Source organism: Helicoverpa armigera, chromosome 1, assembly GCF_030705265.1.
Source record: "Helicoverpa armigera isolate CAAS_96S chromosome 1, ASM3070526v1, whole genome shotgun sequence".
NCBI lineage: Eukaryota > Metazoa > Arthropoda > Insecta > Lepidoptera > Noctuidae > Helicoverpa > Helicoverpa armigera.
This window is the reverse complement of record NC_087120.1, coordinates 1,078,375-1,100,240: the sequence shown is the minus strand read 5'-3', so window position 1 is coordinate 1,100,240 and position 21,866 is coordinate 1,078,375. Positions and strand designations below refer to the sequence as shown.

At 38.2% G+C, this 21,866-nt stretch overlaps 1 protein-coding gene across 1 annotated transcript in view; it reads left to right on the top strand.

Moving 5' to 3' along the window:
- The first annotated feature begins 871 nt into the window (after positions 1-871).
- T (tan) overlaps positions 872-21,866 on the top strand; it is a 50,964-nt gene continuing 29,969 nt past the window's right edge. The window contains exon 1 of the mRNA XM_021339046.3: positions 872-1,020. Coding sequence (XP_021194721.1) covers positions 1,008-1,020 — 13 coding nt within the window. The 5' untranslated portion in view covers positions 872-1,007. The remainder of the gene's footprint in view (positions 1,021-21,866) is intronic.

Genomic DNA, 21,866 nt, shown 5'->3' with positions numbered 1-21,866 from the left:
TAGTAAAATAGTCCCGCAAAACGTTGTATGCGTCCCGCATGTCCCGCATCCCTATTTTTCTACCACATTTCTACACAACACCCACCTGCGCGCACGCTCAACAGTGCAGGAACACAGATAACCTATAATATAATCTCGTTCTCTTTATTTCTACTGAACTCGTGAGGCCTAATGATTTTGAAAATAGTTTGAAAATTAGTGCACGCTGTGACACGATATTGATAGGTTAAATTATAGCTTTTTGCTTACGGTTTTTATTTTATCACGAAGTCGGAAGTCGTCGGGAAGTCGTGGTGGCCTAGTGGGTAAAGGACCAACCTCAAGTATGAGGGCGCGGGGTCGATCCCAGGTCAGGCAAGTACCAATGCAACTTTTCTAAGTTTGTATGTACTTTCTAAGTATATCTTAGACACCATTGACTGTGTTTCGGATGGCACGTTAAACTGTAGGTCCCGGCTGTCAGTGAACATCCTTGGCAGTCGTTACGGGTAGTCAGAAGCCAGAAAGTCTGACACCAGTCTAACCAAGGGGTATCGGGTTGCCCGGGTTACTGGGTTGAGGAGGTCAGATAGGCAGTCGCTTCTTGTAAAGCACTGGTACTCAGCTGAATCCGGTTAGACTGGAAGCCGACCCCAACGTGATTGGGAAAAGGCTCGGAGGATGATGAGGATGATGGTTTTTATTTTATCAGTTCCGTCCGATCATTTTTCAATGCCGCCCCCCCCCCTTTTCACGAAAGGTTAAGTCCCGCATTCAGTTTTCGGAAAGTTGGCCGCCTTACTGACACCACATACCACAACTTTACCTATAAATAGCCAAACCACCTTACACCGAAGAACACAAGCTTCAATTTCCAACAGCAAACAGTTTTACGACAGCAAGATAAGTTGGTAATATTGCTTCGTAGATAATACAGTTTAATACAATTAGGTGCACTGGTGAGGTTTCGTGGAGAAGAAGCCAGTTCTTCATTATCTAGACTACGGAGAAGACTGCTGGAGGTGACCATGGCGAAGCAAGGTAAGGAATAATATTATTTTTGAAATTGACATACTATTTGGTGTAAAAAAGTTTATCAATTCTGTCTGTGATAACTTATAACAGAAGTGTTATAAAATATTAACTATCAACTCTTAATTTACCAACTAGTTAAGTTTTTAAGTGAATATAAGTCGATTTATTTATCTTGTAATATACGGTAACAAATAGCTAGCGTTTGGTTTGGTTCAGGTCGTACCTATACGTTTCATGATGCTAGGCGTGTAACATCTAAGGGATTGTTCGAAAGAGATACCGCGGCCCTGGTACATAAAAGGCTTAAGAAGGAACATGGTGGGTTTTAGTCAGTAAGAGTCTGACACTCCCTCACGCTGCTAACCCACAGCGGGAGCTTCCCATAAAAAAGCGTACATAGTATAAACATATACACTTCACATGTATACATAGTATAAACTACATAGTATTTAGTACATAAATACTTTTCGAGCGAATGTAATATCCAGTTTCCAATGTAATCAGTAATGTCAAATAAAACATTCTATTGTTTGACTAATTAGTGCATTAGTGTGATAGTCTAATTAGACAACTATTAGTTATCAGTAACTAAATTGCTTTATTTCCAAAAATATTCTGTCACAGCGAATTTGACAATTACTATAATCCCCAGAAATATCAGCTGACAATAATATAATCTAATCATCCCACGGGACGCGAGTGAATCCACGAGATGTTCACTAAGTTATTTTATATTCCGTTATATTTTTAACTATTTCTTTTTTAACTACAATCTAACAAATATTACTCATTAGCATCTGACTGAACACAAAGTTAGAACAATAAAAATAACTCTTTACAATAGTTCAAATGTTTTGTTATGCTTAGTTAATAACTTTACGACAATACCGCTATAAACTGAATGTTAGCAAATGACTTACATTCCGTATCTCAGTTTGAGATAGAAGTAGTCTTAGGTTGTGTGCACACGATGAGAGGCGAGGCATTGAAGCGAGCTTGTGGGGCATGCCTTGCTTTAATTACTTCCAAATCTATGTAACGCACTTGAGTGAAAATTATATAAAGTGGTCCTCATTATCTGCCTAGCCTTTTCCAAATATTTTGGGGTCGGCTTCTAGTCGAACCGGATGGATTTTACACAGAAAGACTGCCTATCTGACCTCCTTAACCCAATTACTCGAGACACCCAATATCCCTTGCTAAGACTGGTTGTCAGACTTACTGGCTTCTGAGTACCCGTAACGTCTGCCAAAGATGTCCTACCACAATCAGTTCCTAACTCTTTGCTGGTATCTCCGCATTCCAGGCTAAATCATTAGGTATATCGATATAAGTACTAACTACGAATATAACCGGCATTTATTATCGATATTTGAATCGATTTACCTGAGTCTAGTCGGGGATTCCACGCTATCTGTGACGCATGATCACGCGCGGGACAATCCATATAAGCCCACAGCCATAGTAACTGTTTACTAATCTGTGCCACAGCTTCTCCATTAGGTATAACACCTTTTTCCCAGCCACCATTTCCGTATAAAACATCACTACTGTTTTCCCTATGAAAGACAAAAAGGCATACAGAATTATTTTTCAACTAAGGATTTTTTTCTCGCTCGCTTTAAGACAGCCGCATAGGTTAATCGATCATAGGTTAAACTCGGCTTGCGCGGTTGGGTGACTATCTTGTCATGATGACTTCCCAGTTTCGAATTGCACAATAAGTTGGTGGGCTGTCATTTGGATGTCTTTGTCTTGTCTATTGCTGCGGGAAGTCAGATGCCAGGGAATATCTCAGCCATTCTTAAACATATCGGTTTGCCCGGGTTTGTGGAGGTCAGATAGGCAGTCGCTCCTTATAAAACACTGGTTCTCTGCTGCATGCTGTTAGATTGGAAGCCAACTCCATCTCGTTTCTACAGTCTGTAGTTTTAACTTATAAGGCGCAGATACACTACTCCAATTGAATAACTAAAAAGATCGGACCAGCCTACACCCACCCTTATGTCGTGTTTATTATTTTTATCTCAATATCTCTGAATGATAATACAATGATACAATGTAGACCAAGGCGAGGTAAGGGCTTTATCATGTAAAACAAATGTTGTCAGATTTTCATTAAGGCATTTATTTAATGTTATTAAAGTTGGCTAGAATAATTGCTTGGATAAAACATGAATAATAAATTATAAATGCTGACTAATATTATAAAGGCGAAAGTAAGTGTGTCTGTTCGGTTTTTAGTGCCTGACTGAATAAAGTTGTTATACTCTGCCACCATTCCTCATCATCATCATCTCAGCCATAGGACGTCCACTGCTGAACATAGGCCTCCCCTTATATCTCCACAGATACCTGTTGGAGGCGACCTGCATCCAGCTTCTTCCGGCGACCTTTATATGGTCGTCTATCCACCACTCCTCACTGCATTTATTACTAGTTGTTGCGTGGTTCCATCTGCGTCTTGAGAGAACATCCCGCAGCCGGATAAAAACTAGCCTTCATCCTTTTTCAGGCTGGCGACTATCTTTGCATTGACATCGATTCAATCGTTTTAGTGACAGATCAGAACATACAGATAAAAATATTTTCACTTTGAAAAATAGTAAGATAAGGACTTTCACTCATAGCGACTTTGTTGCATAAAATTGGTAGATGGAATAATTCTTCTGAGATTACACTGCAGATAGTATATTTGGGCTTATAAATCAGTACTTATGCACATGAACACAGTCAGTATATAGACGATGAGTACGCGCATAAAAAAATCTGGTATTTAAATGTTATCAAACCGACTAGAAACTTTAACTAGATTTTTTTTAAATATTTTCTTCCAACTATCAGTCGACTGTTTAGTCTGAAAGCAGTTACTCTTTAACTGATAATAATGCAGGTTAAGGGCATTTCTTAGGACATCACACACACTTGACAATAGGTACTTAAAGTACAAACGTCATTGTAATTCATTTGTTATCTCAAACCTTGCCCGCAGGTTTTCCTTCTTATGCACTTTTATTGACGACAATTACCGATCCGTACTAAATAGGTTTTTAGTTCAATAGTTAATTGAAGGGAAAGTAGTTTAATGTGTGTTTTTATCAGCCCTACACCTTTATATGTACTCATTTTATGTTAGGAAATTGATAGCTGTATTTCGTAGCTCCATAGTCTAACAGGCCGTAGGCGTATAACACTGCTGTTAACGGGGTCCAAAATCAAAGTCAAAGTCAGTCAAAATATAAATAAGTTGGATTCTAGTCGCTTTGTAGGTTTTTAGAAAATCTCAGATAGCAACCCGATATCTGTAAATTGATGATACACCCCGGAAGAGCATATATCGATCTTTCGAATAGTCTCTCCGTTCGTGTCGGATCCGTCTCATCGGGCTATGATAGTGAAGGAATAGCTAGTGCACTTGTGTCTGCGCAAATGCTTGTTTAATGTCCTGCGCAGCTGGCTGATCTGTAGCCTAAACAGCAGCCGTTTCAGACAGTTTTGCTAGGAAATTAATACTTATCCGCTTTAATTACTTGGGTTTTTCAAAGTCCATGTTGATTTTACCATACATCAGAACATTGACCCCTAACTCATACCTAATCATTTTAGTTCACCTTGAGCAAAGATGCGAAAACAACAAATAGGCATAATATACTAAAAAAATATGGACCTTTATTTACTTGAATAATATTTAATGATAGTTTTTGTTGCCAAAATAGCGTCCGAAGTGGCGTCACTTGAGCACTCATTTCGTTTGTTCTTGAAGTTCTAATCGCTTCCTCTCACGATGAGTCCAAACCACGAAGGAGGGAAGGATACCGGAGATGTCATAAAGAAGGTAGGCCAGGCGCCTTCTTGTGGGTCACGCAACGTACCGCACGGTAGCCGTGATCAGTTACTAGAACTAGCTAGACGTTCGGGTCCCTTGTCAAATCAAAACCGATCTGTAAAATATTGGACTTAAGTTATTGGTGATTGCATTTTAAAAATAATACGCGGGTCCTGAGGAAGGCATGTTCGCGAGCTAGTCTAGTAACTTTCCTCATCAACCGAACACCCGCATTTATGGCGCGCTGCTTTCTTAGGAGATTTTACGTTATGACATCTCCGTTAGTAATTTAGTTCTCCATTGCCCAAATACAATGAACACGTGATTTACCTGTAATTTTATTATTACCTCGAGTTCTATAACGGTTCAAAGTCCATATGTACTATTTAGACAAGTTTCGTAAACTGAACTTTGGTCGAATCATTCCGCCCGGGTTATTAAGGTACATTCATATTTTAACCTTCCTCATGAATTATCCTATAAGTGAAAATCACATGCAATCTTTGCCAAATGGTTCAGGCTTTTTTTTATTATAGTTTATGTGAATATCTTACGGTAAAGCCTGTACTGCGGTTACACCAAGATTTAGCCGGTTACAGCTGGTTGTAACCGACCTGAATGTCCTGAATGAAATGTGGCTGAACTTAGTTGCATCCTCTTATCTTCGATTAGAACTAGGTGTAGCCGCTATGATGAAGGCTATGAGGAGGCTAAAAGCAGTCGCATGCAGGCTATGGAGTTTCCTAGTTGACTGCGGAATAGTAAAAAGGGTTACTCCTGTTATTCTTCAAAAGGACTTTATAGTCTATGGATCATAGCGGTGCAAAACCTGTATCGAGTTAACTGGTAATTTACCCATACCACTATGATGATGATGCAGTTCATTAAATAATATTGTTACTTTGTTATATTAATAACAACTTACCATGAATTTGATAATACTTGTTAACTTTTATTTTTTACGTTGGACATCATGCTGTGACCTTTGGACCAACAGTTCTCTATTGAAATAATCTTGACACTCCTACTAGTAGGTATGTTCCAGCAGATTTTCCGCTCAGTTTTTCCGAGTGACACTGCCCGATTCCCAGACCGTACCCGCATAAATAAGCACCATAGCATACAATTGATTACTCATCATCTGCCATCATAATCCTCCGAGCCTTTTCCCAATCATGTTGGCGTCGGCTTCCAGTCTAACCGGATTCAGCTGAGTACCAGTGCTTTACAAGAAGCGACTGCCTATCTGGCCTCCTCAACCCAGTTACCCGGGCAACCCGATACCCCTTGGTTAGACTGGTGTCACACTTACTGGCTTCTGACTACTCGTAACGACTTCGATGACAGCCGGGACCTACAGTTTAACGTGCCATCCGAAACACAGGCAATGGTGTCTAAGATATACTTAGAAAGCACATACAAACTTAGAAAAGTTGCATTGGTACTTGCCTGACCTGGGATCGAACTCGCGCCCTCATACTTGAGAGGTTGGTCCTTTACCCACTAGGCCACCACGACTTTGTACTCATCATCTGCAATACGCGCGGAAAATCCGCCAGTGTGAAAGCCAAACCATTTATAATAGCTGACCGAATAAATTCCTATAGGTGAAAAATATTACAACTATGTAAATACCATCGTGTCTAACACGTGCATAATTAGCAGCAAAGAGGAAAAACAACAGGTTTCCTCATAAAAAATCTACGTAAACTAATTGATTTTTAACTACGAAGCGTTTGGTTTGATTTGAAATAAATGTGACCTGTCGTTAACGGTTCGGAGCGTGTATCATTAATAAATGTTCTAAGAAATTATACTTTAAAGGCCTTTATTATAAAATAGCTTCCACCAGTGGTTTCAGCTGCGTCCCATATGAACTACCATTGCCGTCCACTGCTGAACGTAGGTCTCCTGCAAGGAACGCTAACCCGTACTTGGTTAAAAAGGAGCCTACAGTACATAGTCTTCTTCGGGCTATGTACGGAAATGGCTATATACTGAAAATCATTTTCAAACCATGTCATCCTGATATTAGCGCATACATACGTGACAAACCATAGATATCTTTCAGAAATCCCATGAATCAATCGGATATACCTACGCTGGGGTCTAACCCACTTCCAAAATAGTAATTACGTCAGATTTAATCTATACTCTTGAAAAAGTGCGTAAATGCGTAATTGGTCTGGTTATCTTTTGGTAAAATTTATAGACCCCTATAAACCCTTTAGAAAGTAGCCCGTTGTACTTCACGTTGATAATGTTAATTTATGAGAATTTTCAAGTCGTGGTGGCCTAGTGGGTAAATAACCAACCTCTCAAGTATGAGTGTGGATTTGATTCCAGGTCAGGAAACCAGCAATGCAACTTTTCTTAGTGTGTATTGTTCTTTTTAAGAATATCTTGGACAGCAATCTATCTATACTAATATTATAAAGCTGAAAAGTTTGTTTGTTTGCGTGAACGCGCTAATCTCAGGAACTACTGGTCCGATTTGAAAATCTTTCAGTGTTAGATAGCCCATTTATCGAGGAAGGCTATAGGAAGCTACGCTGCGTGCGCTGCGTAAACGGTTAAAGTTACAAAAAAAATTGACAGAATTGTTCTAAAAAAAAATCCGCGACAGCGTATGTCTATCTTTTAAGGTTAGCTCACTATAACCGTTTTTATTAATAGTTAAAGTCAGCGTTAGCCCAAAGTAACTATTCCACGCGGACGAAGTCGAGTGCGAAAGCTAGTATCTGATGAAAGGTAGAGGAAAATATCTCGAGGAAAACTGGACTATAATTGAGCGAGCGTGGTGATTAACGCTCAACCTGAGTGAAAGGAGGCCTGTTCCCAGCATTGTGACGATAAGGGCTGATGATAATGATTTTCTCTTTCTACGGCTTCCATAGCTACGGTCATGTCATTTTTACCTCCTGTGATGACTTGCCACTTTGAAGACCTCGTGGCTTAGTCATAGCCGCACGGACCAATCAAACAAAGTTAAGCAACGCTTGACGCGGTGACCATCTTTTCATAACGAGTTCTTCCTAGTTTCGGAAGGCACGATAAATTATTGTTGGCCCAGTTGACATTTAATAAACATCTTTGGTTCTCGTTACGGACAGTCAAAAGACAGAAAGTCTGACAACCAGTCTTACCAAGGGATATTGAGTCACCCAGATAACTGGGATTGGGTCAGATAGGTAGTCGCTCCTTGTAAAACACTGGTACTCAGCTGCTCCTGTTAGACTGGACGCCGACCCCTACATAGTTCGGAAAAGGCTAGGCGGGTGATGGAATTAGTAAACCTGATGTTATTTTATCAATGGTCGATTGGTCAGTGTTGTGAGAAAATAACCACAATGACAACGAGTACCTGATAATATAATTACTGACACAAACACAAGATAAAGACACATAGATAGGTACCTAGAGTATTTTTTTAACTCTTTATACTATAATGATTTCACATGGTTTTCTTGCTTATCATTTTTTTAGTTGTTTCAAAAAACATGTTCTTTGGTTATTGTCTTGAGTTTATGATTTTGGTTGAAACAAAAAAAAATGTATTTGTAGTACAGGTATCTGTGGGGTACCTAAGTCTGGCTGAAAGTCTAACCTTTATGACAATTTTGACCTTTGAAACTGACCTTAGTAACAGCTTTCAAAAACTAGTCGGTACACTCGAAATGCATAATCAAAATTAAACATGAATCGATTGTTTTATTTCAACGCATGTAACTTTCGACCATGAAAGTCAAAAAAATTGGAGTCTAGACTTTAATATAATATTAGGCTAAGTACTTATCATTCTTCTACCACATGACTTAGCCTCAGGCAAGACAATCAGTTATGTCATAGCTATTTAATTCTTAAAGCGTTTGTTCTCATTACATTTTTAACCGACTTCCCAAAAAGGAGGATGTTCTCCATTCGTCGTGATCTTTGTAATATTTTTTTTAATTTTCGATCCTAATAAGAAATGTGGTTCTTATATGCCTACGTGTTACAAAAAGCCTCACGTATATTTTTTAGTTGGACAAAATCTGGTAAAACCGGTTTATAAAATAGCTACGCACTTCCATAGGTTTCTAAATTAGAATACTTTTTTTGTCGATATCTACCCATGGAGAACAAAATGACACAGAGATGTCATTATGCAAAATCTCGAGATGTCATAATGAAGCGGGTGTTCGGAGGCGAGAAACGTTACTAGCTATTTTTTTAAAATCATCAATCAATCCTGACCAGTCTTAGACAATTTGGTTTTGATTTGACAAGCACTTTTCTTTAGTTCTAGTAACTTATCAAACCTACTGTACTTGACCTACAAGAAGGCGCCTGACCTACCTTCCTTATGGCATCTCCGCTATCTTTCCTTCCTCCGTGTATTTACCTAATAGGTTTTTGTTACTTTAATTTCTTATTTTAACAGAATTTTCTGACAGCTAACGTTTTTAAAACCACTATTTTAAATACCATGAATATCATAATCAAAAATCAAAGTGATTTTTCATGTTAGGCCGAAAATCAGTACCATTTGAAGCACTTCAAAGAAGACAGCTCCCAAACCACCCACCCTTCACCACTTCCTATGTGTTTTTGCTGGGAAGAAGAGATAGTGGAACAAACTACCCAGCAACACAACTCTATCTGTATGGTTTGAAGAACCGGTTCTTTACAAAATATTAAGGACCACGAGTATACAAAGTAAAAATTATAAAAAAATTACGTACCTACAAATGACGTACAAATGACGTTACTTTAGTAATTATGTTTTAACAGCCACAAACAGTTATTACAATGTCTCGATATACCTACTTACTGTGCCTATGAAGTGTAGGTACTATCAGTACGAAGGAAAATTCGCTACAAAACAAACATACAGTTTTAAAGTTTTGTACTTTAGGAGTTTTCCTACACACAAGTACCTATATAACTGGTGCTAATTATAAGTGATTCAAATGTGGACGATATTTGACGCGCACCGACGTGTCCCGTGAACATTTGCGGAAATAATATTTTTTTTAGTTTCGTTTTTTTATTTTTTTTTCGAAAAAATGTTTTTGTGGGAGATTGTTTTTGGGCTGACTATACTGTTAGGTGAGTGTTTTTTTTTAATTAATTTATTTTTTTACTATTCTAAGATTTTTATTAAGGGATGCGCAGGAGTTTGTGAGCCCAAGGAAAATAATTAATTGTGTAAAGATTATTTTCTGTGGTTAAACATTTTCTATTTTTATTTATTATTAATTTATATATTATTAATTAATTATTTATGGGTGCTAATTAAACAGGCTTCTTTTTAATATTATTCGCCCCCAAAAATGTGTATGTTGCCTTCTAAATTACTAAGTCAGCCACAATTAACGAGCATCTAAATAATACTATCTTAGCCACTAGTTATCTTCTAAGTAAACCACTCTAAATACCACTCAGCATGATGGTTATTTTTAGCATCTAATTTTGTAGCATGCATTCTAACAGTAAACTTCTAAAATACTACTAAATGACATCATAAAATATATTTAATTAGCTTCTAATTTTTTAACTCAGTACGTTTAAAATGTAAAGCAAGCAAGCATCGCTTCTGTCACGGCTCCGGTGCTGCGGGGCTCCGGCAGTCCCATTCCCATGCGAGCTTATCGTCGCAGATGGTTTTCACGCTCACCACCGCAGGCCGCCTCGCCCCTTCGCGCCTACGCGGTTTTGAATTGCACTCTAGGGGTAGGGCAGACAAGACTACGTGGAGTCGGTTTTGCAGCTATTCGTTTTCGTCACTAACTTCAATTTTTAATACAATGTTTTTTAAGTGAAGGTTATAAATGGCAATATACTAAAAACGTGACCGAGTTAGTAAATTAGATGACAATGTATAAATAAGAAGGACAAGTCACAATAATTGATGATCTTTTCTTGAAGCTTTCTAGAGAATATTTAGTTGGCGTTGTAAAAAAGACGAATTAGTTTATTAGAGGCTATGTCATTTCCCCGTTGCTTGGTTATTAAATTATAAGTGTAATCATGTGTCCAATAAATAATTTTATGGCTACACTTATGATTTCCCATTATTTATTATTAATTAATCCTTGAGGGTCATAGAAAACAGTACATACGTAGGGTCACATGATAGGACTTTAATGCGATCCTGCTCATCCTATTCCAGCTTATGTTGAGATTTTAAAATTTTGAGGTCCTGTTTAGAGTCCTACTAATAAGTTACAAATCGGACCAGTAGTTCCTGAGATTAGCGCGTTCAAACAAACAAACAAACAAACTCTTCAGCTTTATAATATTAGTATAGATAAACATATTTAAGTACATGACTTAAAAATAAACTTATTTATACCTAACATAAATATTGGAGAAATACCTAGTTATTAGGAAGTCTCTGATCTTATCTCAACACTTTCAGAATCAAAGTCAAGTCAAAGTATTTTTTTTTCAAATAAGCCTATGAGAGGTCTTTCGAAACGTCAAGATAGTTGCACGGTTCCAAAGACTGGGTCGCGTTTTAAAATGGTTTTAAAATATTTGATAAACAAAGATGTAAAAAAAAATAGTGGTGGCCTTAGTGGCCCGATGGTTTAAGCAAAGGCTCTCTTGTTAAGAATTGGTGCATGTGGAAGATGGGTAGCTCATACATAAGTGTAGGAAGCGACCCGAGTCGATACTCTTGCACCATCCCACCTTCCTAGATCTGAGCGATGTGCTGGTTCCGCTGCTGCAGCTGCAGAAAACCTCAAGTAAAGGCAAAGCGACTGGCTGACATTTCAAATGACCCAAGGGCTGGTTTATATTTTGGTCAAAAGTTCAACATTGCCATCCAACGTGACAATGCCAGCTTCTTGGGTGCCATCGATTTCCGACGCCATCTTTTAATTTAAATTTTATTAAAATTTAGACAATCCGTCCATTGAAGCTAGAGAATAATAATTATTATGCGTATAATATGAAAAAAAAATTCTAAAGTGTTCTCACGAACCTACCGTACCTACCTATGTCAATTTGAATAAAACATATTTTAAAATAAATAAATTGCCTATAAACAGGTTTGACGCATATTAAATTAGTTTTTGTAGAACTTTTTCTAAAGGCTCAACAATTAACTACTTTAATTTGCATGTTTACTTCATTTAAGTAGATGAGTTTTTACCTGAATTTAATAGGTTCATGAATAATGTCAAAATTCCACAATGATAATCCCACCAGTAATGAAGCTCGTCTAAAATCAGGCCTACTAATTAAGAAACTCCTATATTCCTAAAAGACGACTAACTCATCTAATCGTATTCAGCTGAGAACCAGTACTTCTCATAGAACTACAGCCTATCTGACCTCCCCAACATTTTCCCGTGCAACCCGGTATCCCATGGAAAGACTGGTGGCCAGACTTTCTGTCTGCTGACTTCCCTTCCAATTTTCAAATGACAACCGGGATCCACCAACAAAACGTGCCTTCCGAAACACGGTCATTACGATGGTCAGTCATCTGCAGATAGACTGTGCTAAACATTGCTTAACCTTATGATCGACTTCTACTTAGCCTCGAGCTCTTACTAGCTATTCCTGATCATAAACTCAACTATAACGTGGGCTTCCTTTTTTGGGAAATCATCAAATGACGCTGTGGGTGCAGCTTGAGTGAGTGTCAGACTCTAACTGATTAAACCCCACCATGTTCCTTCTTAAGCCCTCTATGTACCAGCGTCGCGGTAACTCTTTGGAACTATCCCGCAGCCCCGGCAATGAGGGCCTCCTCAAGAGCAGATAGAGGCTCTTGTCCCTAGGCCGAAACAGCTATCAGTTCAATGACCCCAATCTGAGTTGCCACATGTCATCAACCTCTAGCGTAGGCTTGCTTGATACAAAAACTTATTTAAAAATTCCTCTCTAGACCATAATACATGGTTTGTATGGGTTTTTGTGCAAATGTTCAAACTAGTGGTGGGACCGTATTTTTTCTTGTCTTTGGTGTATTTGAAAGAATCATGACCATTTTAGCCTTTTCTCAACTACATATGTTGGGGTTGGCATATCTAATGAATCTGTAAGCTGAGTACCAGTGTTTAACAAAGAGCGACTGCCTATCTGTCTGACCCCCTCAAGCCAGTTACCCGGGCAACCCAACATCCTGGGTAAGACTAGTTGTCACACTTTCTAGCTTCTGCACCCTTAACGACTGCCAATGATGCAGTACCGGGAAGGTGAGATGGCGCTTAAAATAACAATTTTTCACGTGTTTTTCACGTGACATTTTATTTCAAGTAATCAAAGTCCTTTTAGCAGATAAGACACTAAGACAATGTCCTCGTTCTATGTGTTACGTCCAAGGTTGCAGAGCAGTTTTGTGTATTTTTCTACACATAAAGACACGCTTTGTATGTGTTTCATATTGTTCGTGATTTGAAAACAAACTTTAACTAAAATAAACATAATTAATACCTATTATCTTTTTATCTTGCTGTCGTTCGTTTATAAAAAAATTTGTTGTTTAGTCAAGTACTACATCTTTATTTTTTAATATTTATATCATTGAATACATGCACCTTAATATACAATGGATACTACCGTTTGCTGTCGAAACGCTCGGACCATGGGGCCCAAGTTCGCGGCTCCTATAAAAGGACATAGCGAAAAGACTTATCGACTCTTCACGTGACCAGAGGGCTGGCTTGTTCTTTTGAGAAAGAGCATTGTCATACAGAATTGTGTTGCTGTGGTGTTTGTTCTGGTTCCGCCACTTCCCACCAAAAACACATAGGAAGTGGTGAAGGGTAGGCGTTTTGGGGGCAGTCTTTTGGCAATTTGACATTCAAAAAATGCTGATTTTCAGCCTACTTTCAACACAATACTTTTTATCTTCATTTTTTAAATATAACGTGGCAATGCTACCAGTCTCCTGGGCACGTTTCCGGAGGACAGTGATGCGGAAAATTATTTGGAAGCCTATCAGCCCATCAAATACTTTCATTACTAAAACACTAAGCTAAATTAGTACTTACCTGTGTCTAGAATGAGCTGAAAAATAGTTCAACAACGTTTCTTTTGGTAGGTACTAACTAGGTACGTGTATTCCATCTGCTGAAGTTGTATGAAATCTTCTTATTAAACACGTTACTATTGTATTATTAAGTTTATAGCATATAATATAAACTTAAAAATGTCATAATTTTAACAAAAAACTTATTATCATACTTTTTATGACAATAATAAGCGAACAAAACTGAAATCGTAACTAAAACGACCGCTAGATGTCGTGAGTTTCAAAAAAGGCCACCAAAAATGTCATGTTTTTAGTCTAAATAAGTAAATAGCTACTATTTTCATGTCATATGCAAGTAAAATGGATAATTGTAATTATTAGCCATTTAAAAGCAACATTTTTAAACTGGAAGTGTGGCTAATAAACCGTTCATAGCAAAATAAAATTATAGGTGATCTTAATCTTATAAGAAACCACTTCTTAGGCACTGAAAACATTTTTAAATATTTTCATATACGTGAAGCAATTTTTTGAGCCTAACTTCGGTAAAAAAATAATAAGAAAAATTTCATTTCCATACAAAATGTATGGGAGCGAATGTCTGGCAGCAGGCTCCCTAGATGGTGTTGGGATCGAGTTACATCACGCTATGGTTTCCTTCCCCGCCGGAATATAAGTAGTCCCGAGCGAAATGTGTCTCTTTGAGAGGTACGTATCATTCTTGTCGTTCTGACGAGGTTGCTCCTTTGCAAAGACCGTACCAAACATATAAGTGACAAATTTTTGAAAGGAAGTTAAGCCTCATACTTCCTAAGAATACATGAAAAATTAAGGGTGGACCTAGAATGAACTTCATAATAAAGTCCATTTCACGAAAGAAGTCCCGCAGACGCAGCGCTAGTGTCTATGCGATAGCTCAGAAAATGCGTCCAAAAATTTAGTTCCACAATTTTCCGCGATTTTTCTTTCATGAAATAGACTTTAGTCCTACCAGTAATAACGTTATTGTTTATTATTCTTTGTATTCATTGGCTTTCATAATTTTCAATCGAACACATAAGTAAATATTACTTACTTATTACATTTAGCGTTTAAAAAATATATGCAAAACCTAACTATAAATAGTTTTCTCGATAAAAATATTTGCTGAAAATAACAACTGTTTTCGAAAACAAAAAAATGTATCGATACCGGTTTGATTAGTAAGAGCTATAATGTTATGTAGACATGAACATTTGCTATTACTTAACCACCCCTCTTTTTACGACGAAGGGTAAAAAAGTATTATTAACTACATTGACGTGCAGTAGTCGAATTAATGAACAAACTATTCGATGCATTTAACTAAAACTAAAAACCATCATTTTCTGGTAAAAAAAACAGTTTCAAATAAGTATTCAACAACTATTATAATTTCATTTAGTTTAGGTTATCAATTTATTCAAAAACAAGCTCGTGGCAAGTCGAGGCCGTGCGTATCGATCGATCATAAAGTTAAGCAACGCTTGGCGCTGTCGTTCCGTGGATGGGTGACGTCTTGTCATAAAGAGTTCTTCCGTGTTTCGGACAGCACGATAAACTGTAGATCCCAGCTGTTATATGAACATCTTTGGCAGTCGTTATAGGTAGTCGAACGCTAGAAAGTTTGACAACCAGTAACCAATGGGTATTGGGTTGCCCTAGTAACTGGGTTGAAGAGGTCAGATAGGCAGTCGCTCCTTGTACAACACTGGTGCCCAGCTATTCGGTTAGACTCTAAACTGACCCCAACATAGTTGGGAAAACTCTAGACAGATGTCTGTAAGTTTTGAAAACTCAAGCTTCCTTTCTGCGGCCACTCCTGGTAACTGAAGCACGCAATTTTTTGGTGTACTTATATGCGACAAAAAACACAGTCGCATTTATTTACTTGGGATTTACAAAGATCTTTATTACGATCAGCATGGAAGCGCCACAGAATTCCAGTGAAAGCTAACAAAAACTACGCTTTATACACAATAGGATGTCGCAAGGTGATCCAGTTTTGTTAATATTCATGTAAACTCATTATTCAGATTAGGAGAGATTATTTTTCTGAACCTAACCCTTTCGCTGCAGATGGTATTTAAATGCCACAATACTCTTTGACCCTAATTTTGAAATTCAAAACGGCCTAAGTATGGTCTTTTGAATTTTGGACGGGTTTAACCGAACAAAGATTAAAGACTTTCTATAGATTGCCTACAGTCAGTGTTACTTGCCGCAATAGCATAGATTCGAACTAGATTAATGTATTCAATTTATATTCCATTTATCTAATATTATTTTAATAAATAATAATTATAATAAACAATTGAATTCGTTAAAGTTGTCTCAAAAAGGCTTCAGCGTGTTGGCTTCGGCCCCACGTTCGCCTGCCAAAAATCCGGGACTCTGGCATTCTACTCTTAGTCCCATGGTCTGGATGGAAGAGACATTATAAATTAAAAAAATGATATAGCTCAAAACTAATAAAGAACATTAAAATTGTTCCTCGTCGCTGTCACTGGGTGATGTACCCAAAAAGATGGCAGCATTGCCACGTTGGATGGCAATGCTTAATCGTGCGAATTAAAAGCCAGTCTTTGGGTCCCGGTAAGTTCTAGAGAAAGGGTTGATACGAATGAATCCCGTGAATATTAATATATGCGATGATCGCGTGCGGCCTTGCCTTCGGGCGGCGCCCGCGCATCCGATGTCAGGGCTGAAATATTGAGATCAATTCTCCATTTCCACGATAGGATGTTGATTATTGCAGATGTGTATCAGAATTCAAACACCTTGGCTGCCATTTAAGGGAAGCCGAATAAATTACAAGTAAATTATAATGGTTTCCATGTCGAAACATAGGTGGTAGGTAAATTAGTAGTATTTTAGAAAGTATTTAAAAAAATGTGATGCCAAGAATCCTCCTAAGTAATCATTAGAGTTCATATTTTTGTACATATTTGACAGTAAGTTTATACATCGGAATAATACCTAAACAGGTTACTTTTATCCTTATGCGCGGAGTAGCGCTATCCCACGCGGATGAATATTCCATCAGAAGCTATAGTACCCACATCTGCCTAGCCTATTCTCAACTATATTGAGGTCGGCTTCCAGTCTCACCGGATGCAGATGAGGACCAGTATTTTACAAGGAGTGTAAAACGACTGTCTATCTGACCTCCTCAAGCCAGTATATTATATGTATATTCCAAAGCTATAGTACCCATAATATTCCGGTAACAATAACAAGATCTTACAAAATGAATCACTGACTCATATGAACACAATTGGCTACGATATTTTAGTTTAGAACTAAAATATTTATAATCTGACAAGCGTGAAGCACGAGGGCGGTTAGTTGTAATTATGCGTAACTTGCGACTGCGCAGGTGTGAAGTAATGCGATCAGGTGCTGGATCAAGGATGATAATGTACCTGGGTAGCTGGATAAGGCTTGTATCATGTCATGAATGTAGATCAATGGTGATATCATCATCTCCTTTTTCCACCCATTCTCAAAGGTTTCCAGGATGCCGTTGAGAACCTATGTTTTACATGGAGTGACTGCCTATCTGACATCTTCAACCTAATTACCCGGGCAACCCAACACCTGGTAAGAGTAGTGGCAGACCCACTGGCTTCTGATTCAAAATCAAAAATCATTTATTCTATTTTGAACGTCAAGAATTTACAAAAAACAGCCCCCATAACGCCCCGTAACCCGTATCGACTACCCGTAACGACTGCCTAAGATGTTCACTGACAGGCGGGATGTACAGTTTAATGCGTCATCTGAAACAGTCATTGCTGTCCAAAGATATACTTAGAAAGTACATACAAACGTAGAAAAGTTGCATTTTTAATTTCTTGACCTGGAATCGAACCTACACCTACCTACTCGAGAGGTTGGTTCTTTGCCCACCAGGCCACCACTTCGTATTAAATATTATTTGTAGCAAAGATTTTTTACCGACCTACGCGGTGGAACCTGTACTAATTGTCAGGTACCTGTCAAGGTAATTGAGATTATAATTATCTCACGCAGGGGAATCGTTATAATTACCATAAAAAACCCATACATTGTCACGAAGACGACTATAATTCAAGTCCTTTATGTTAATCTCCCACAGTTTTGCATAACATGACGGGACAGACGTACAGACAGCTCAATGGGACACACATGACAGTCTAACTGTTGTTATGGCTAATTAAAGAAACATAAGTTAAAACTATATGTCGTCCTATATCTCACAGAGTTGACAAGCTGTGCCGTTTTTGAGCCTCCAATTTCACATTTTCCAAAAATATTTACGAAAATTCTGAGGGCCGACAATCCCGCAGCTCCAGCAACCATGGGGCTGCTGTATTGTTCGAAAGGGTTAACGCGGCCCTGGTACGTAAGGTAAACGTACCAATAGTCGTCAGATTTCGGAAATCACTGACTTTGAAGCGCTACTGTGTGTTAAATATTCAATAGAAAATGAAAATGTTTGCATGACGTGATAGAGTATTTATTCATTATTCTAAGTAACTAATGTTTTTTTAATCATTTTGATGGGTTTATATACTTATTAAGGCAAAAGTAAAAAAAGGGCGATTTGTACCAATAGTCGTCTGATTTGTACGGATACTCGTCAAATTATCCCAGTACTCGTCAACTTTTAATGCTAATGTAAACTCTCTGCTCTTGAACATAAGGTTCAAGTTATGTACATTTTTTTTGCTTGAATTTGTTAAGCATACTTGTGCTTTTGAAACATTAGGTAGGTAGATAGATAAAAATACAAATTCCTATTTAGAATAGCAGGTATAATCTGTTAGAAGAGCAGGTATTCAATAAAACAGATTCATGGTTGCATTTTAATTTATATTCCTATCTATCAAACGCTTGGAATCACAAAACCAGTCTATAAAATATCTATGCTAATATTATAAAGCTGAAGAGTTTGTTTGTTTGTTTGAACGCGCTAATCTCAGGAACTACTGGTCCGATTTGAAAATTTCTTTCAGTGTTAGATAGCCCATTTATCGAGGAAGGCTATAGGCTACTTTTTATCCCGGTACGGGAAGTAGTTCCCACGGGATGCGGGTGAAACCGCTGGCAGAAGCTAGTATGTTATATTTCTTAATCATAATAACGATGCAGTCATGTATGCACATGACTAACGTGCTACATATGCATGTAGCACGAGTAAAATAATTACTTTTAAAATATTTAAATTGTAAAATAAAATAATTAGTATTCACAAAAATAATTACTAACATTCATAGATATGTAGGTAAGGTTATTCATAGATATGATTAGGTACAACTAACCTTTCAAACCCGATAATAATAATATCTAATAAGCCCCAAAGGGCATCTGAGGCGGATGACGGGGAGTAGCGACCCCGCGGGGCTATATATCCGAGTGCTCCGGGGAGAGTATACTGTCCCCCATCTCCGACCTGCCGGAGTGAAGGTCTCCCGCCTCTTGGCTTGCCTTCATTGGCCGACCAGAGTGGAGTCGCTAGAGTAGGGTTAGCAGCCCGCTCGGAGGGTAGGTGCTTCGTGGTAAGTGGCGAGTGGGCCGGTGATGCTGGACCCACAGGGAGCGCGTGATCTGCGTTTAAAGTTCGCCGAGGTATCCTCACCCTTCAGCCGCTCATGCACCTGTTGCCCTCTTGTTGCGATTTAGCAACTGATTCCCGGGGGCCCAGTAAGTGAGGTGGCGAGTCTCCACCTGCCATTTTAACATGTATTTTATACATTGTCATCGGCAGGTGCCATAGTTCCTCATCATCATCATCCTCCGAGCCTTTTTTCCCAACTATGTTGGGTTCGGCTTCCAGTCTAACCGGATTCAGCCGAGTACCAGTACTTTACAAGAAGCGACTGCCTATCTGACCTCCTCAACCCAGTTACCCAGGCAACCCAATACCCCTTGGTTAGACTGGTGTGAGACTTACTGGCTTTTGACTACCCGTAACGACTGCCAAGGATGTTCAAGGATAGCCGGGACCTACAGTTTAACGAGCCATCCGAAACACAGTCATTGGTGTCATTGCAGGATATACTTAGAAAGTACATACAAACTTAGAAAAGTTGCGTTGGTACTTGCCTGACCTGGAATCGAACCCGCGCCCTCATACTTGAGAGGTTGATTCTTAGCCCACCAGGCCACCACGACTTTTTTTCCAGGTGCCATAGTTCCTATAGTTTCCTATATCCTAATCCACTAACATCCCTCCCAACGCAATAGCCCAAGTAGTTTTCCTCCATAGTTAGCAATAGTTTAGCACAGAACCGGAGATTGTCCTTGGGTTCATTTCTATAGTATATATACATTGATAATCGTCGGTTTTGTGTCACCATTTCATTAAAGTTGTCTCAAAAGGGCGTTTTACATTTTTATGCTTCATCTGATGTTGTGTGTGGGCCCTTGATTTACAGCTTTTATGGCTTTTAAAAGGCACTCTTGCTTGTAGTTTCTTTCAGTCATGATCTGCTATTAAAATTACGATCATGCAATCACTAAATACAGACAATTTTAAATAAAAAAATCTTACTTAAGATTACACTTTACCCATCAATATCGAATACGACAAGCAAAGAAGTGACAGCGATGGAAGCTATGTCATCTTAGTTTTAAAACTGATTTTAATATTTTTTGCGTCAAAACTAGTTGAATGACATAATTTTTATACAGGCGCTATTAAGGCACGTTAGGAAGACGCGGTACAATACGCGTGACGAAATGCAGTTATTTCGAACAAAAAGCATAGTAAGAACAGTCAATTTTTCAAAAAAAAATTTAATCCAAGTGTAGTAGAAACAAAGGCTAGTGCTAGACCTACTTGTACCCAAAGCGGTAGATCTTAATCGAATGGCGGAGGCCTACAGCGGCCAATATATACCTGAAAAAACACTCGTAGAAAGTGCATACTTATAGAAAACAGGGGATTTAACCATTAAGAAACATATGAATTGAATCGAATAACATGACTGTTTACGTGCATCTAGAACCAGCAGAGTAAAATTTACCCCTAAGAAAAAGCTTAAAAGAAACGCAGTTTTATGAACAAATGTAGTCTAAACCTTAAATATGTTTGTTCTAGACAGTTATCAATTTTGTAAAAGTCCCGATATTAGCTATTTATTCGCATTTTGTACTGTAAAACACAAAATATCCTCATTATGACGAGTTTAGGTGCAATTTTTGAGCATGTCCCAGTAGTCGTCATAATAATTGTAAAATTGACGGGTTTTGGGTCAAATGGGAGTTTTGAAGTACCAATAGATGTCACATTAAAAAAATATATCTTCTATGTTAAAAGTATTCCAAATTGCATATTACATCGCTAGCAAATAAACTTAAATATCTAATTAAACAAAGAAACATACCCCAGACCCCACTGGAGTTATGTAAATCAAAATACAAAACCACGTGCTGAGTTTCACTTTTGACAGCTGAACTTCACGAAAAAAATATTTTGTTAGGGCACACACGTTTCAAATAACATATCTTAGAAGCCGTGACTGTTAAAACCCCGTATTGTTATTTCAATTGTGCAATATATTATCAAGAATATGTTGATATATAAACCGGCCCATTTTAAGTTCAGTAGAAAATAATAATAAAAGTTTTAAGATTAATTGACGACTATTGGGGCATGACGACTTCACCCGCGTTTACCTTAAAGAGCTTAACACGTTCGCGTGAGCAATCTCATTTTTAAATGTTGGTACTGTGGCGCACCTTTTTCGCACACAAAATTAAACAAGTCTTAAGACGTCCCGCCGTTATACGTAGTCTTATAATCTGTGTTATGTGGCGCAACGTTATTTCACGTCCGACGTCTATAAACGTTGTCGCCACCACATAGGTCTGACATGGTCCGTCAAAATAAATATGACAATCTAGAGGCCGTCGTACGACGTTGGGCCTTTTCATACTTATATCAATACGACGTTGTAAGACGTTGCTTACGCGAACGTGTTAAGAAGGAACATGATGGGTTTTAGACACTCGCTGATGCTGCTAACCCACAGCCATTTCATGATT